This window comes from Haplochromis burtoni, unplaced genomic scaffold, assembly GCF_018398535.1.
Source record: "Haplochromis burtoni strain Fernald_Lab_line unplaced genomic scaffold, NCSU_Asbu1 Contig_70, whole genome shotgun sequence".
NCBI classification, from domain to species: Eukaryota; Metazoa; Chordata; class Actinopteri; order Cichliformes; family Cichlidae; genus Haplochromis; species Haplochromis burtoni.
In genome coordinates this window covers 519,672-537,862 of record NW_024582431.1, presented here as the reverse complement: position 1 = coordinate 537,862, position 18,191 = coordinate 519,672, and the positions used below count along the sequence as shown (strand labels likewise).

Here is an 18,191-nt window from a genome sequence, read left to right as displayed (position 1 = left end):
AAGACCTTGTATGTGAGGAGCAGGATTTTGAAATGGAGGAAAGCAGTCCTATGTATTTTTTTAATATGTGCATTGAAGGACATATCCTGGTCAAAAATTACTCCAAAGTTCCTCACAGTGTTATTGGAGGGTAAGGTAATGCCATCCACAATAACAATCTGGTTAGATACCATATTTCTAAGATTTTCAAGGGAGAGTACAATAACCTCAGTTTTATCTGACTTAAGAAGCAGAAATTTAGAGGTCATCCAGGATTTATGTCTTTAAGACATTCCTGCAGTTAAACTAATTGGTGTGTGTTATCTGGCTTCATGGACAGATAAAGTTTTGTGTCATCTGCACAGCAGTGGAAATGTATGATATGCCTTCCGATAATACTGTCTGAACTGAGCACTGAACCCTGTGGAACTCAATAATTAACCTCAGTGTGTGAAGAAGACTCTTCATTTACATGAAAAAATTGGAGTCTATTAGAGAAGATATGATACAAACCATCACATTTTGGGGTGTTTAACAAATTTGGCCAGATTTCTAGAAATGAGAGCTGCTCCATCCAAAGTGGGATGGATGCCGTCTCTCCTAACAAGACCAGGTTTCCTCCCAAAACTTTATTTATAAACCCACATCGATTTTTGGACACCATTCAGACAGCCAGCAATTTAAGGAGAACATGTGGCTAAACATGTCACTCCTGGTCCGATTGGGGAGGGGACCAGAGAAAACTACAAAGTCGGACATTGTTTTGGCAAAATAACTCAGCAATTCAATATTTATTTTAATGACTTCTGACTGAGATAACAAGGGGCCATTACTGCTGACTTGAATTACAAAATTTCATTACAGAAAAAAATACAAAAATATTGTTTTCATTACAGAAAAACATAAATATCTAGAACTTTTCAGGGTTCATAATTCTCAACAAGCAAACAAAACAATAAATAAGCAAAACTTGCTTTCCAGTCAGAGAAGGGAGATATGTCAATTAACACAACAAGTACATATTTACTGGAATAAAATTAATAATAAATTAATTTTTATTATTAATTAATTAAATTAATTAATTAAATTAATTAATTAATAATAAATAATAAAATAACCCTCTCCAAAGACATTTCCAGCATATGGTCTGGAGGAGCTGGGGATCGAACCATCAGACTTCCGATTTAGAGATGTCCACTCCAGAGCACAGTGGCCATAAAGACATAAAGTGAAAACAAAGCAAACAAAACCAAAGCCCTCCTCCTACACAAACCAGGAAAAAGACAGAATAGCAGCAAGTAGTGTCTGAGAGATTATACTGTAATATAATTTTCCTTTTTTTCAGGTTGTCTGGAGGCATTTCAGGCTCAAGTCCAAAAGCTCGAGCCTTCATGTCTCTATTCCTCAACTCCGACTACACTGAGTCTTATCCACCAGGTACAGTCTTCCTCCCAGTGGGTTCACCTCTGTACGTGGGCGTCTCTGTGGAGGACACAGACCCAGTTTTGGCAGCTGTTCTGGAGGACTGCTACGCCACTCATTCACCAAATCCTGATGATCCCACACAATATCCTCTCATCCAGAACAAGTATGTGCATCTCTCCAACCTCACCAATGCTTTGTGAGATACAGTGAAATGTGTGGACCCTGCTGATCTCCTCCCTCCTCTCTCACAGGTGTCCCACTGACCGCCTAAAGGTGTCAATAGTTGAGAGCGGCTCGTCCCTCCGAGCTCGTTTCTCTGCTCTGCTCTTCCTGCTCCAGGGTCAATACAGAGACATATATCTTCACTGCAGCCTCAGCCTGTGTAACCAGAGGAACTACAACTGTGTACCAGTGAGTTCCACATTTCACTTTTGCAGTACTCCATAATCCAAAATGGTTTCTCTGGTTTAAATCCTATATCTCTTTTCTCATTCTTTTGCCCTTTGTAGTCGTGCACAAGTAGGGCACATCGCTCTGTTTCCAACTCAGCTTTTATGAATCCCATCACCATTGGACCGATCACTTGTGAGTATGAATACAAATTTAGATTCAATACTAATGTTTAATGATCGATCTCAAATCAATAACCACCATTTCTTCTTTTTCTATTAGGGAATAAGTCACCTGCGTGAACTCATAATATCCAAGTATATCGCAAGGACATTCTATGAGGGCATATTCATTTTTTTAAATCCTTTTTTCAAATTCATTAAATATTACTATTTAAATAATAAATATTAATGCTGTGATATTGTACAATTTAATCAATAATAAAAATCAAGATGCATGTACTTTCTTTTGTATTTGTTTTTGTTTTCTTATTTGTATAAAAAATTGTTTGAATTATTGAACTATTATTATTACTATGTTCACAACTATTTTTCTTTATTACTGGGACTAAGACCATCTGTTTCAAAAAACACTGGGCTCCTCTCTGGGTCTAATAACCAAACCAGTTATAACGTTTCACAGCATAAAAGGTGAAAAATATGATGAAAAACAACTGCTTGATAATCTGTCATTAAATGTAGTATGTGTCTCAATGGAGGATTTGAATGACTTTGGTTAACTGATAACTTTTCCTCTGGCGTCACCATGAGGCTGTCATTTGTACTACATGATGAAATTCAGGTCCGTAAGGTTTTGGTCAACGACTGTTTCAGTGATCCTCTGTACACTACAACAGTGAATTTTCCAGATGTGAGTGAAGTGCAGATTCCAGCTTGAATTCAAGAGGTTTTTACAAAAGTACCTCATTAACATCTTGACTTAAAAACATATATACCTATGAGCAAGATAACAAAGAGTTCACGAGTAGTCAAATAAAGAAGGAGTATGATCCAGAGTATACCACATCACCAGGTAATGTCATGGCCTTAGCATGTATGGTTAAGAATAGAAACAAGTTACTAGGGTTTAGTGATGATGTGACTCCTGGTGACGTGTACACCACTGTACTTTCTGCTCAGATTAAGCAAAATACTGCAAGAATTTCTCAAGGCAACGAAATAGGATATTCTTCAATAGACACGTCAGTCACCTGATCTGAAACCTAGTAGACCATGGTTTACATTTACCGAAGAAAGCCTGAAGGCAGAAAGACCCACAAACAAGTAACAACTGAAGACGGGCTCAATAAAAGCCTGTTAGAGCATCTCAGAGGAGGAGCCACAGCATTTGGTGATGTCAATGGGTTCTAAACTACAGGCAGTGATTGACAGCCTGTAGGCAAGGATCCTCTTGCATAATTAAAGTTAAGTTGGTTTTTCCAGTTAATTTTGAAGTCAAAGCAAATCTTAGCAAAATCCAGAGAAGATAAGTTATAAAAGACTCACCCACTACACATTCATTATGAAGCCCAAAATATAGCCCAACACCATTTTTACACAGGGCTCTAAACATACTTTTTGTTTGGCCGTTTTTACCGTGGAAGTCTGTGGGGACTGATTTGTTTTTCAAGCCATCCTGAAGTTACTCCAGGAACTACAATTTTTGGTATTTCCGTGTTGGCTCAATTTTTAGCCCTCGATTACAATGCAAAACAGTTATCAGATAATAGCTAGACCAAGTTTTCATGCAGTGACAATGTTCATGAGATATCACCTTCATACCGATACAGTACTAACACTAGAACTGTGCTTACTGTTTTAACAGTGCTGAACTAGTCTTACTAGCCAGTTTGATGTCACCCAGTTGTTAGTATGATCCTATTCTATCCTATCCTACACAACAGGACCATCCTATAGTATGGTCCTATTGCAAACACTCGAGGTGAGCATTTTTGCCACTTCCAACTTAGTGATTTGAAAGTGGATATGATGAGCGATGTGTGGATGAGTACTGTGAAACTACACACCCAGGGAGCAGATCTTGTATAATCCTGTCAGACTTTTTGAGTGACCATCATTTGCAATTCAAACAGACTTAATTTTACGTTCAGTATGACTGGAAAGTATCAATTAAGCTCATAAACTCATTGGGAAAGTGTTTACTGAGGTCACAGATTAAGTGAGCCCTGGACCATTTTTCCATGTTCGTCTATACAAGTCTTTCTGAAACCACATGAGTCGCCCCCTGGTGGTAAAAAAAAAAAAAAAAAAGGCAAAGATTAGCACACTTTCACCTTGGCTTGGCTTTTCAGATCTGGAAGTTAGGTCCATCTTTCATGCTATTGTGTAGGCACAAAAATAAAAATCCCTGAATTACGCCCTGCTGTTGCTACACTGGATGTCTCCAACAAAACACTAGATTTGTGTTCAGTGAGTCATTTACCCTCACTTATTTTATTTTCACGTATTTTATTGTAGATATGGCCATCACACTGGTGCACGTTAAGTGATGTGATAAATGTCGTGGCTGAAGGTCACAGGATACCCTCGAGATCTGCTCTCTAGGAAACTAATAATAATGGTTAATGTTTTCAGGGGCGTGTCTCCGAGTTTACTTTTTGATTGACGGGTCTAGAGTCCAATCCAGTACCTCATTGGCGCAGCGGGGGCGGGGCACTGACCAGTGGACGATGTTTCCCCTCTCGGGTTTAGTTTGGAGCCGTTAGGGGTAAATTTCCTCTCGCTCGGTGGTGGCAGTTTATAAGAAACAGCCTTCAACGTGTCTTTACCGACAGCCGTCGCCATGTCTAACAACAATGCCAACAACAACTTAGTTATCGCCCAGAGAGCCGTGAAGCAGCTCCGGTTCGAGGCCAGTATCCGGAGGATCAAGGTACGAACGAACCCCTGCTACACTCACACACAAACACGGAAGATTGAACTGTTCTTGCTGCTGAATGGCGGAGACCGACCGTAGAAGTGACGCTGTGTCCGTAGATTCAACAAAGTTGTCCACACTAAGTTACACTTAAGACTCACAGATTGCTTTCTGGTAGTTTAAATCGCAGCTACAAGCGAACAAGTTTCTTCTGCTTATTAGTTTGTTTTAGAAAGTCGCTATAAAGTGTCAGGAGAAGTGACCCGTTTATGGAATTTCTAAAAGTTAAACCTCCCTGGGTTGATTATCTTAAGGAGACTGTGAGCATAATCTGTCAAAGATACACAGCAGACACACCCGTTCGTGTATGGAACTGTTCCTTGCAAATGTTATGCAAAAAAATGAGCCAGTTAGTCATGTAAATGAGAGAGTGGGAGGTACAAAGGGTTGTAGCAGGAATCACAAATACTCTGTTTTTGTTTTCATGATCCCCCACCCAACACACACACACACTCACTCGTGTGTCTGGCTCTGCAGGTGTCCCAGGCTGCCGCAGATCTGAAAAACTTCTGTATGCAAAACGCCTCCAAGGATCCTCTCCTGATGGGCGTCCCCTCCAGTGATAATCCCTTCAGACCCCCCAAGTCCTGCTCCCTGTTCTGAGGTAGGCTTGCTTGCTCCTTCATGGAGGTTTCATTTGGTGGGGGTATAAAACTGTATATTTAATTAAACTAGGGCGGAAAAAAAATGCAGGGTTTTAACTGGGTCATAATGGATATTTTTCAGAATCAGAATCAAATTCTGATTCTGAAAAATATCCATTATGACCCAGTTAAAACCCTGCATTTTGGGGGGCATTTATAATGGACATTTTTAGGGGGTTAATGCATATATGGGTCACACACAGTTGAAGTAGATGGTATCAAATAATGTAGTGTTACCTTAAAGTACATTCCTGATATTTGATTAAAAAAAATTAAAATTAAAAAAAAAAAGTAAATAAAATTAGTTGTAGTTTAAAATTGTCAAGCGGTGCATCGCTCCTCTGCTCAAGGAATGCATTTTATACATGTCGAGCTATCTTGCTAACACATCTGTTTTGGAGGAAGGTTCAGAGCCTTTACAACAACATCACAAGGAAGCTGTGTGGTAAAGTCACAGCAGCGCAAATTGCATGCATTACATTGCCACCGGAATTTGCATGGATTCAGTTGGTGACTCCAAAAATGCATAAATGTGTTTCTGTGTGTCGCCTTCATGCAAAGTTTGTTTTACGCTGCTTGACCTGAAGCTCACAGGCTAGAGCACCTTTCCGGTCAGTGAACTTAATTTAGCCCACAGACACTATAAAGGTAACTGGGGAAAATATAAAATCAAATCTACAATTACAGACAGTGAGTTTGGTCTCACGTGGATGGGAGCGATGTGACTCTGTCTCTTTGAATTTGGAGATTTTTGGCTGAGACTCACACAGAGTGACTTACAAGCCCAAATGTGATGAGTTGAAAGTATGGATGACTTTCAGGGTCTGCTTGGGATTAAAACAGTTTTAACTTTGGTAATATCTCTTAGTTGGAGAAGGCATGACTGTCTAAACAAAGCTCTGAGTCAAACATCACATCCAGATTGGTAGCAGAGTCCTCAATGTAGGAGAACCGGTTTCCATGATTGTTTTCCAAGCTACAGGTCAGGTTTGTGGAAATGAACAAAAGGACCTCAGATTTGGAATCACTGAACCAAAGTTTTGTGACATCAAACATCTAACGTCATAGAGACCAGTCTTAGCGGCATCCAATGTCGCAACTTTGGGCACGTGATTGAAAACCTTTTTTTTTTTTTTTCCCTCCCACAGCCCTGTTTGTTCTTTTCCATGTTATCAAAAACAGCTTTAATTTTACAGTTTTAGTTTACATACACACACAAAAATATTAACTAAAGCTTAAACTAACTTAATTAAAGCTTTAATTACAAACATGAAGGACTCTAGCTTTTCATGCTAGGAGTTACTGAGGTTAGCTGCCTTCAGCCTGCAGCAAAGTTTACAAGAAATCTGATGAATTTAAAGATGCCACAGTAAACAGTGGCATCTCACTGTTTATCCTGTGCCTGTATGGGATTTCTGCAAGTAGTCAGTCATCCTGATGGTGTGCATGTATTTGGACTGGTTTTAATTTATTCTAAATAAAAGAAAGGCTGGAGATCAGGCGGGTTGATTAAGGCTGTGAGGGTTTTCATTGTAATTATGATTGTAATTACAATTGTAATTGTTTTCAGGCTTTTAGTTGAGATAAAAGAGGCTAGTTGGGCTGGTCGTATTATACGCACGTGCCCCTAAATATGCTTCACAGTCCAAATTTTTCTATTGTTGGTAAAAGTGAATTGATCATGCTGTTGACTGTGAAGGTTCTCAGTCATCCAGGTCATCGTAGTCAAAGGAGCTTGCAAAGAAAAGCGTCTGGACTTCTTTAAGTTGCTTGAAGACGTTTCACCTCTCATCCGAGAAGCTTCTTCAGTTCTAAGGTCAAATGGTGGAGAGTCCCAGATATAAACCTAGTGGGAGTATCCCCCACAGAGAGGGACAAAAGGACCCCCTGATGATCCTCTAATCGCCTGAGCCAAGGTGTGAAACTGGGTGTGGGTCCCAATCAGCCAGAGTTTCGGGTGAGTTCATTGTGAAACCTGGCCCCACCTTATCATGCGAATTCCTGAGATCAGATGGCCCAGGATGTGAGTGGGTGTTAAGGCGTCTGGGAAGGGAACTCAAATCATGCTGTTGAGCACTACTACAAACACTAGGGTTGCTCCACCCAGCCTTTGGGGCAAATAGGCTAGAATATAAACAGACTATGAACAGGCCGGGGCGGCTTTTTTTTACTCGTCCTCGCCCTTCAAAAGATTATAGTATTTGCATATAGTTGTGTGTCATCAGCATAACAGTGGAAATTAACAGTATATTTACACATTATCTGACCCTACAGAAGCAAATGGAAAGAGAATAAAAATGGGACAAAAAAACACATTAAGTTCAGTTTTATTTCTTTATCGACACGTGAGTACATCCATTTAAGTGTATACTATCCATCAGTCTTCTTAACAAATTTATCCTGTTTAGGGTCATGAGTGGGGCCTATTGTAGCTGTGGACAGGTCACCAGTTTATCACAGCACTAATGCAAAGATGTTCATGCCTGGAGCCAGCCAATGCAGGCACAGAGAGAACATGTAGACTCTATACAGGAGAGCCCCAGCAGGTCAACGGATTAAAACCCCAAATATTTTCGCTGTGAATTGATGGCGCCAGCTGCTGCACCATTGTGCTGACCCATTTATTTTAATTACAAACATCCAAAAAACATCCATAGAACCATTGTTTTACTGAAATGTTATCATTTGCCACCATATTTTCTCAAACTTATTTATGTTTTACACAAATGACAATGTCGGCATTGCTTTTCCCACAGTTTCTCCAGCACTAAGAATATAAACCCAGTACAGCTATACTGGAGTTTTCACTTGTCTGTTAAGGTTGGGAGTTTTCCAGGAAATTACATCAGGTTGCCAAGCTGCATGTGCTACTAAGAGCACATGAAATACTTTTACTTGTCACCACAGGAAAAGGCCAAGTGTTGATAATACTTGTAATGATGCCCCTATTTTATTTACCTGTTTCAGTAAGGCTACAGTACAAACCACCCAGAACATTACTCCCACACTCAATGCTGTTACACTGTCATTATTTTTAATTATTTTTGGTATCTACACAAAGCATGATTAAGCATTCAGTAATATTATTGCACTTCCAAGCTTCTTAAACCTAAACCTAATTCTAACTTTAAACCTAAAAACTTTAAAACATAGGTAGAGTAGTTCCCTGTTAAATATGTGAATTAATTAAGTCACTAATTTTAGTATGAAATTTAAAACCAAAGTTAAGTGCTTTTCAATGGAGGCAAATGGACTATGTAGTCTTCAAAAATGTGCAGAACCAGCAGTGACAAAACTGAAAACACAAAATACAAAAAAACCAAACCCATAATTACAAAATAAGAGAATCACATAGACATAATAAAACTAATAAAAGACAAATAAAATCTGCTTTTAAAAATGTCGAAAAAGGAGAAAATAAAAGTAAAAGGTACAATAGTCAAATAATATTTTAAGTAAGAATAAGTAAATAATATTTGAATATTTTATTAAAAATAATTAAAATTAAAAAGTAGAAAAAACAGATAAGAGATCAACATAGCATGCAGTACTTGAAGTGTTGCTTCATTTGTTTCTTAAAGCTTGCTTTATTGTGTGTTACAACAGTGTGTGTGCTTTTGTGTTACACAAAAGGAAGCAATTGACAAAAACTTGTGTTTTTGTGTTATTTCTAACATTTTGAAAAACAAAAATGTGCTTTAAGCAAAACACTGGTAAGAACAAAATATTATATCCAAGTACTCGTGTTTTTCTTTTGGCTTGGGCTAAAACGTATTCCACTAAACAGCAAAAACCCTATTGCTGTCTGGCCTGGTCAGATATGCATGTGTTTGACAGCTGAATGTGAGTTGACTATATAAACAATTAGGAATTTTCCTGACCTTAATGTTTCCGAGAAAAACCAACAGTGGTGTTGTCATTGCTCTCCTCTGTGATCTTTCTGTTATCTGGCTTCATTTACCCTAACATCATCAGTCAGGCTGAGAGGTCACATGGAGCGTGTTGACACAAAAGATAACAAACACAAATAAGTCTGTTTAGCAGCAGAGTGGCTGATTTTGCAAGGATAAAACTGTGATATTAGAAAAATATGAAGGTTACACACATAATACAAACTGAGAGCAGCTGAGTGCGTGTCCACTTGTTTAGTAATTTGTTTAAGCACTTTTGTAAGTAAGACCAGAATAGACCTACTTTGTTAATAAAGATTGGCCTATTTGAAGTCAAAAAGGAAAGTTGGCAATAAAACAAAAGATGACTGTGTAAATAAAGCAACAATATAACATTACACATAATGTGGTATTAAGACTTGGTAAGAGAATCTTACAGATTATAATAGTTGTTGTTTTAGTTCATCCTTTCAGCTGCAGCCAGAGTAAAGAATAAAACATACAAACCAGTGCTCTGGTTTAGGAGCGAGCATTAAGGCTTTTAGAACAATGAAATGTTTTTCAAATTGTTTGCAGCCAACAAGGGGGAAAAAAAGAAATAAAGATGGTTCTAAGAATATTTATTGTATGTATGGATTTATTATTGATGCTCATTAGAGAAAGACAAAAGACTTTAGATGATGATTAAAAAAAACAACAACTTTTGGTCCTCCTACTGTCTACACACGGAGGTCTGAGTGATATTCTAGGAATGCTGAAGCTGTTCTCTGTAGAACTGGTTGGTCCGTAGGCAGTGATTTCATACCTTTTTTATCTCAAATTTCAAACATGCACTCATCTGGAGCAGGTTTATTCTGCAGCATAAGATACCATGGTGATGTACCTTGGTACCGAGTGAACCACCTTCATAACACAAACTCAGAGTTTTAGCATGAATGTAAATCATTAGATGTCATCAGATGTGTTTTATTGATTTACTGATTTTTGTCATTTTGGCCTGCAGCTTAACTCTTTTTTTTCCATGTTTCTGTTTTTTTTTGTGTGTAGCGGAAGGAGACGCGGAGGATTTCTGGATCTGTTCTTTGAAGGCTTTCTTCACTTCTAGTTGTTGCCGCTGTAGATCTACCTGCAGCACCTCTTGGGATGATGCACACAGGGGTCGGGGGTTTTGGGAGAGGGGAGGAGGGATTATGGGGGGCAGTTATTCCACTTGTTTGCCAAACTAATGGCTTCATAACTCCAATCTGTTACATAAAAGCAGGTCTAAACTCTACATGTTTTAAAAAAAAAAAAAAGTTGTTCCTCACACTAACTTGACTAATGATTAAGCCGCTCTGGGTTTACCTAGTACTTAACATGTCCACTCTCCATTTACTGACTGAACAGTGTCTCTTTCCAGTCAGTGAAATTCAGCCCATGTTTAACGGCCAGTGCAAGTGTAACTTCCTCTTGTATTCTGCGTAACACGTGGAAGTACAATCAATCATTAATTTAAAGCAGGTGCTGCTCAGCAATAGGAACGTGTTGTTATCAACGCCAAGTGTGTCATTACAAAGCACAGACATTAACACTACAGACACAGGACTAACTCTATATGTGGCCAAAAGAAACTGCTCATGTATTTGTGATTATGTAAAAGGTGTTTCTAATAATCTGATTTACGACACTTTTAACCTCTCGCTTTAGGGCATGTGATTGTTCATTAACATTTTGTCCCGCTGTTTTCTGTATGTATGTAAGAGCCCATTAGACGTGCTTTTACCTGCCTGTATCTGTACCTGTCTTTAATTTAAAAACACATTATGGCCTTACACAATTTGGATAGTGGCAGAAATTGAATGTATATCACATTAGAAACATATTTCTGATAATGTTTGTATTTAATGAATCTACTGCAATGACTTGTTGCAATAGTTGTTTTCCACACTGGAATCATTTTACTATCAACCAAAACCTTCACTGCTGTTAGTCTGTATCTTTATAAACGTTGCTTTTGTGGGAAGCCTTCAAAAGAAACTAAATTAAATTTTTTTTTTTTTTTTTGAACACTGAAAATCTGTATGCTATGTTTTTTTGTTTTTTTTTAAGGAAATGTTAATCCTTTGCACAGATAGCATAAGAAAATGATTATTATGAAGTGTCACTTTTTTGACTTATTTTACGACTCGCACATTAGCAGGTCAGAAGGTTCAGTCTCAGGTGTTTTATAGTCAAAGTGAAAAGACTGAAGGATATGCAAGCATCAACATTTTCCAGATCATATATTGTGTAAAGTGCATCTGAGGAACAGAGAACTGCATCAAGTGTGATGCTCAAAAGTTTGATGTCATTTTGAAACGTGGTTTCACTTTTTTAATCTGATATTAAAGCCATCTGAACAGCTGAATATGAAATCATTTATGATTTTTAAATGAATATTTAGGGTAGGCATGCACTGACTCAGTTCCAGTGACCATCTGTCTTGTATGCAAGTGGCATGTTTCTACGTTAACACAAACTTTTGTGCACTAGTAAGTGTCTGCCCACATGTCATAAATCTCCAGGATCTCACCAGCATGTGTCACCTCTATAAATCAAGAAAAATATACTGATAACGGCAGTGTCTTCATAAAAAACAAACAAACAAACAATAAAATAAATGTTGATAATGTGCTGCATTTGTTCTATTCATGCATTTGAAAACAAAATACAGCACCAAGCTCAAAGTCACGGGACAGATGACGAACACTGTGACTTACAGCAGTGTGACACTGCAAAGACTTCTCAAATTATCACTGCTGCTCTTGTTCGAGGTACTGCTTTTAATTTGACATTAAACGGGAAAAAAAACCCATCTGGATTTCTTTATTGGCATTCAGTCGATACGTTACAGATGCATTGCTGAACGAAATTATGAACACAGAAAAACAAAAAGGGGACCATGTAAAAATGCTCTAGTGCAGCTGTCAAAAAACATTACATTTATATAAGAAACCTGAAAAAGCTAAGTCGTGCTTAGGTTATTGTACTACATCCATTTATGATGTACATTATGAATTTACCAGTCTGATGGCAGTTGGGTAAATTCACATTATACTGCGATACCTTTTGCCTGAAGGCAGGAGGGAAAACGGCCAGTGACCGGGTGAGTGATGACCGTCACGATCCTTTTTGCCCATGAAGGGCAGCGTTCCTTTGCCGGATCCCCAGATGGTGGCAGTGAGACCCCAATAATCTTGTCAGTGCCGTTCTTTCCGAGACACTGCTACTCTCATGTTGCAGACGAATGCAACACTCTCTGCGGTGACTCTGTAGAAAGTGGTGAAGCCCGATGGGTTGGGATGAGTCTTTTTTAGCCTCTGTAGGAAGTGCAGGTGCTGGTGAGCTTTGACACTGGAGGAGGTTGTCGGTCACATGCACCCCCAGGAATCTTGTGCTGTTCAATCTCCACAGCAACAATTTGAGAAGTAGTAGTGGAATTTCTTTTATAATAAGTAGTTTGATTGAATAATGGTCTAAAGCTGCAGTCTCCTCATTCATCATTGTCAGTGATAATTAACAAAAGTGCCATCACCTGTGAACACAGGCTGGACTCACCTGAGGAGGTTTTGCTGCTCAGGTGAGAGCCTTTGTAAAGTTATATATAGCAGCGTTTCCTAGATGTTGTGCACATCAATTAGAATTGTAAAAACATCTACCTTTTGCTATTATACGTATACTGCAGCCAGATGGCTTCCAGGTTTGTCCAAAGAAAAGACGACAGACAGGAGTACTCAGGTAATGACATCCTCTTTCACTTGAAAGAACATTATCTAAGCTACCAGACCACAGGTTTTTTTGGGGGGTTTTAAAAAAAAAAAAAGACATATTTGTATTCATTTTCACCTTATCTCCACCTACTTGCTTTTGTGTTTCTCTTGCAGACTCTCATCTGTTTAGGGATCCCAGTCTCAACCCTCTAAATGCGCACCCCCAAAGCGCCTCCTGGTGGGCTGATAGGGAGGAACAAGGAGACTCACTGAGGGTGTGTTACAATAAATTTAAGAGCACAGATTTGTGTTTCAGATTAAGGAGACAAGGTGAACTCTTTCCCTCTAGGAGCAGCTAAAAGAGATGGATGAGCATGTGGCCAGGCTTCAGGACATGCTGAGATGTGAGCGGGTCAAAGTAAGATAAAAGCATGTGAGGGTTTTCTAAATGAATGCCTTCATATTCATTTCCAATTCCTAAACTATATCTTTCCACTTGTCAGTGCGGCCATCTGCAGCGCCAATGTAACCAGCAGGAAGCGGAGCTGCGACGGCGAGAACTGCAGACCAACAGACTGAAGGAGCGACTGTCACAGATGACTGACAGACATGGAGAGAAAGGACCAGGTGAGATTAACCCCAGCAGTTTGCTTACCTCTTAAATATTTCTCACATCCTGTAACTTTCAACCCGTTATATTTTTCTATCCAGCCATAGAGGTGCTAAACTTTCCACCTGGAAGCCGGGGCAAAAAAGAACAGCCAATTAAATCATTCAGATCTACTGCGAAGTACGTTAGCTGGTTATTTTCATGCATTTTCTGATCTTGGACTCTCATCAAATTGCTCTTCCTAATCTTGACTTGCTCTCTCCAACTCGTAGACGAGAAGAGGCAGCACTGCGTCTGATGCTGGAGCGAAGAGAAGCAGAGCTCAGAGAGGCGATGAAGCTGCGTCACAGCCTCACCACTTTACTTCATGCACTCAGAGTCGACATGGAGCAGGTGGGCAAAGGCTTAACTAACACCAGAGATGCTGAATAAGTGATGTTGAATGAACTGATCCAAAAACAGTCAAATGAAAACACAATCCCACCACAAGATAAGATAACTCTTTATTGTCATTGCACAGTCATACATAGTACAGTAGTACAATGAAATTGGAAAACTGTCCTACGTCCAATATACGTCCATATAACACAACACGACACAATATGACACATCACAACGCAACGCAACAAACAACACAACACAGTATATTAACTTAGTATAAAAAAGAAGAATAAGTGTATGTGTATTGCACACTGTTATTATTGCACATTAATTATTATTGCACCTTGTTATAAATATAAATATTATTATTGTTGTTGTTTTAAACATTGTTACCTCCCCCCTAAAAAAAGTCCAGGGAGGTATCCAGTCAGGTCTGCTATTTACATTGATCAGGGCTATTGCCCTGTTGTAAAAGCTGTCCTTGAGTCTATTTGTTCGGGACCTCAGCAGCCTGAACCTCCTGCCAGACGGCAGCAGCTTAAACACCCGGTGTCCTGGGTGTGTGCAGTCCCGTAGGATGCTGCGTGCCCTCTTGAGACAGCGAGTGCTGTACAGGTCCTTCAGGGAGGGAAGAGGATGTCCAATGATTTTTTGGGCCATGTTGATGACCCTCTGGAGTGCCTTTCTGTGTGCTGTGGTGCAGCTGGAGAACCACACACCGATGCAATATGTCAGCACACTTTCAATGGAGCAGCGGTAGAAGACGGTCAGCAGCTCCTTCTTCAGGTCCATTTTTCTGAGGATTCTCAGAAAGTGGAGACGCTGTTGGGCCTTCTTTAAGACCGCAGAGGTGTTAGAGCTCCATTGGAGGTCTGTGTCTATGTGCACACCCAGAAACTTGAAACTGGAGACCCTTTCCACGCACTCCCCGTTGATGCTGACAGGCTGCAGCTCGGACTTCCTCCTTCTGAAGTCAACTACCAGTTCTTTTGTTTTGGTGGTATTGAGGTCCAGGTTGTTATCTGCACACCAATCTGACAGCCTCTGAACTTCAGCTCTGTATGCAGTCTCATCTCCCCCTGAGATGAGCCCCACCACAGTGGTATCATCTGCAAACTTGATGACTGTGTTGTCTGGGTGGGAACTAACACAGTCATGTGTGTACAGAGTGTACAGTAGGGGACTCAGTACACAGCCTTGTGGAGAGCCGGTGTTGAGGCTGAGGGCTGAGGAAAGATGAGGCCCCACTCTAACTCTCTGTACACGGTCTGAGAGGAAGTCTCTGATCCAGCGGCAGGTGGTGGAAGGAAGTCCAATTTCCAGCAGTTTAACTATTAGTCTGTCCGGGAGTATCGTATTGAAAGCAGAGCTAAAGTCAACAAAGAGCAGCCTGGCGTAACGGCCCTGCACTTCCAGGTGAGAGATGGTGGTGTGGAGCGTTGTAGCAATGGCATCTTCAGTTGATCTGTTAGCTCTGTATGCGAACTGGAGCGGGTCGAGTGTGGGTGGCAAGCAGGACATGATGTGACGTCGGACCAGTTTCTCGAAGCACTTCATTATAACAGGTGTTAGAGCAACTGGTCGGTAGTCGTTGAGGCTGCTAATGTTAGTACGCTTTGGCAGTGGGACAATTGTGGCTGACTTTAGGCACGGCGGGATGCAGGACTGGGACAGTGAAGTGTTGAAGATCTTAGTGAAGACCCCAACCAGCTGGTCTGCACACTCTTTTAGGACCTTTGCGGTTACCCCATCTGGTCCTTTTAGAGATTCAATCCCTGCTGCTGCAAACATTTGGAATAATACAACACTTAATGAACCTTATAGTGACTGATCATGTATTCATAAATATGCTGCCTTAAACCACAAATTACATTTGCTGATGAAGACCATGTAAAGTTTAAAGTTCTGGAATAGCTACTAAAATAATGTCAAGATAATAAATACACTTTCAAAGCTTTTGAATATTTTTAACATTAGAGTCTTCTTCTCAATCCCAATAAATCGATCTAAACTTTGATGTAAGTCCCTGTCAGAGTCGATGGATATGGCCCAGGATGGAGATAAAAGGTTGGATCAAGCTGAGGAAGCACTTGGAGAACATGTGACAGGCGGGGTTGTTCAGAGTTGGAGGAAAGTGCAGAGGCTACTACCGGGCATCATGTTTGAAGGTAAACCTCTTTCAAACACACTTTAAAACAATCTGTGAAATATTGTCGGGTCAAAGAAGACTGTATCAAGTGTTGACTGGAAAACTTAAGAATTACAGTGTTCATGCAGGTCAGACTACTGCTGGTACCGACCAAGAAAAGCTTCTGGCTCAGCTGGAAGCTGAACTGAAAGAGAGTCAACATCTTGTCAGATTGCAGCAGCAAATGCTGCAGGTATTGCCCTATAATATGAGGTAACATTCTTTGTCTTGTAAACTTTTGCTAGTCTCAGACTTTTTTCCTCTCATTTCTTTGTGAAGGATACCCTTGCTTCACCCATCCCCTCCGAACTTACTGATAGCTACTTTTTGGAAGAGTGGGAACGTCTTCAGGTGCGCTGGGCAGAGTTCCATCATATGAGGAGGACTTTTGAAAGGGAACGTCAGTCGTTCACTGATGCCGCCATTCGACTGAGCCGTGAGGTTTGAAGAAAATAAGGCAGACTCATTTATAAAGGGTTATATAAATGTCATTTGCTGTCAGTTCTGATAGTTCCCTAATAAGGTTTGTCTAAAAAAAATAAAAAAATAGTTTATCAGGACACCATCACACTGGAGGATTGTACATTTTCGAGTGGTTCTCTTATGCAACTTGTTTTTCTGTTTTGTTTTAATGTCTTGTCTGCAGCGCTGTGATTTTGAGCAACAGAGAGCCTCTCTTCTCAAGCAGCAATATCTGTGTGACTCACCTCTGTTTAACAAAGGAGCGCCAAACAACAACAGAAGAGAGAGCACTGCTCTCAGTGAGTGAAGTCGTTTTAATAGGTTTAAATAATTTACGTCAAATGGTTTGAAGTCACACACATGTTTGACTCCAGGTCTGTCAGGTTTGGGACCCACAAACATATCTGGCTGTCTTCCCCTTACTCCATCAACCTCTGAGTCAGGGACCGCCGCCGTTGCTGGATTACATCAGGGAAGAGGCAGAGTCCAAACTCCCAGCACTCCTGAGCTCTACTCTTCCCTCAATCTACCATACAACTGCAGGTGGATTGATATGACTCTTCAGTTCTCTCCTGCACTCCTTTCATGCAATAATTATTTAACAAAGTATTTTTTGGGTGGTGGGGGGTTGTGACATGAAAACAGATACAACTTCTGTATTTACTGCAAACTCTTTTCCTCCTGACTTTATGAAAGTGCTGCTTATTTTAAATTTTGTTTCTGTATTGTGTAGATCCAGAGATGTTGACCAGCACTCGGAAACATGGGACGCTGGAGCAGACAGGATTGGGCACACGCCCCATGCTCAACATTTAGATTGGTCATTTTAATGCAATTTTATTCAACAGAAACTCAATTTCCCCTTTTTTTAGAATTGACAATAAATATTGAATTTTATTTATCTCCACTGTTTTTTGTTTCTTTTCTTTTTTTTTTCATGTGGATGCAGTGCTGTTTGCTGTGATCTAAAGTTGTCAGTAGACTTGCACTATATTTTAGAGAGAACCTCAAGAATTTAGTGAACTGTAATTCCCTGCTGTGAACAACACTTTGCAACAGCAGAGTGGAAGATCTCCCTTTTACAGGATGACGACCCAGGATCTGGACCAGGTCAGGCAGCCATCTGCTATGACTTGTTAAACCCTTGTGTTGTCCTCAGGTCAAAAACGACCCGTAGGTGAATGGCAAACAAGTATATGGGAATCCCGAGGACAACACAAGGGTAAAAGGAGCATAGAGACTTTGCACGACAAAAGGGGACCAAATTCAAACAGGAGAGAGTACATAAGTTAGCATGCAATAGTGGCATATTAACAATGGGAGTGAAAAGGAGTGGTGGAAAGTTCATCATGGGAGGTCTCACAGCAGTCTGAGACTATAGCTGCATAACTAAAGGGTGATACCACGAGGTTCTTTAAGATGCCATTGGCCTTTATCACTGGTTTAACTTATTTGAATCAAGTGAAGCTCAGCAAATTCATAACTTTTTTTTGGGGGGGGGGTATAATCCAAAATTTCTGAATAGTAGTTAACTGGACTAAGATGGGCACTGAGAAG

The 18,191-nt window shown here is 40.0% G+C and overlaps 2 protein-coding genes across 5 annotated transcripts in view; both read left to right on the top strand.

Annotated features, from left to right (window-relative positions):
• LOC102309293 (deleted in malignant brain tumors 1 protein) overlaps nt 1–2,158 on the top strand; it is a gene marked incomplete in the record, with an annotated part of 15,336 nt that extends 13,178 nt beyond the window's left edge. The window contains 4 exon segments of the mRNA XM_042221624.1: nt 1,325–1,567; nt 1,656–1,815; nt 1,914–1,989; nt 2,077–2,158. Coding sequence (XP_042077558.1) covers nt 1,325–1,567; nt 1,656–1,815; nt 1,914–1,989; nt 2,077–2,096 — 499 coding nt within the window.
• A 2,274-nt stretch (nt 2,159–4,432) lies between these two features.
• On the top strand, nt 4,433–18,082 carry si:ch211-286b5.4 (guanine nucleotide-binding protein G(I)/G(S)/G(O) subunit gamma-10). Of its 4 annotated transcripts, none has more exons than XM_014334419.2 (14): nt 4,458–4,686; nt 5,209–5,335; nt 10,313–13,021; nt 13,168–13,268; nt 13,343–13,411; nt 13,497–13,620; nt 13,705–13,783; nt 13,876–13,996; nt 16,008–16,152; nt 16,262–16,365; nt 16,452–16,613; nt 16,819–16,933; nt 17,018–17,177; nt 17,368–18,082. In XM_014334419.2, exons 3-14 carry the CDS (start codon nt 12,973–12,975, stop codon nt 17,462–17,464), a joined length of 1,326 nt encoding a protein of 441 aa, XP_014189905.1. In that variant the 5' UTR covers nt 4,458–4,686; nt 5,209–5,335; nt 10,313–12,972; the 3' UTR covers nt 17,465–18,082. The 4 variants fall into 4 exon arrangements, with proteins under 4 accessions (XP_005925149.1, XP_014189905.1, XP_014189904.1 ...); XM_014334418.2 differs by having other exon boundaries at nt 17,009–17,177; XM_042221629.1 differs by lacking the exons at nt 16,262–16,365; nt 16,819–16,933; nt 17,018–17,177; nt 17,368–18,082 and having other exon boundaries at nt 16,452–16,608.
• Nucleotides 18,083–18,191: the final 109 nt, after the last annotated feature.

Bases quoted from the DNA above. Each gene is read 5' to 3' on its own strand.
- si:ch211-286b5.4 (XM_014334418.2), top strand. From the start codon at position 12,973: ATGGCTTCCAGGTTTGTCCAAAGAAAAGACGACAGACAGGAGTACTCA. The intron at 13,997-16,007 runs GTGGGCAAAGGC...CTTTGATGTAAG, and splicing joins TCAGAGTCGACATGGAGCAG to TCCCTGTCAGAGTCGATGGA. The intron at 16,934-17,008 runs GTGAGTGAAGTC...GTTTGACTCCAG, and splicing joins AAGAGAGAGCACTGCTCTCA to GTCTGTCAGGTTTGGGACCC.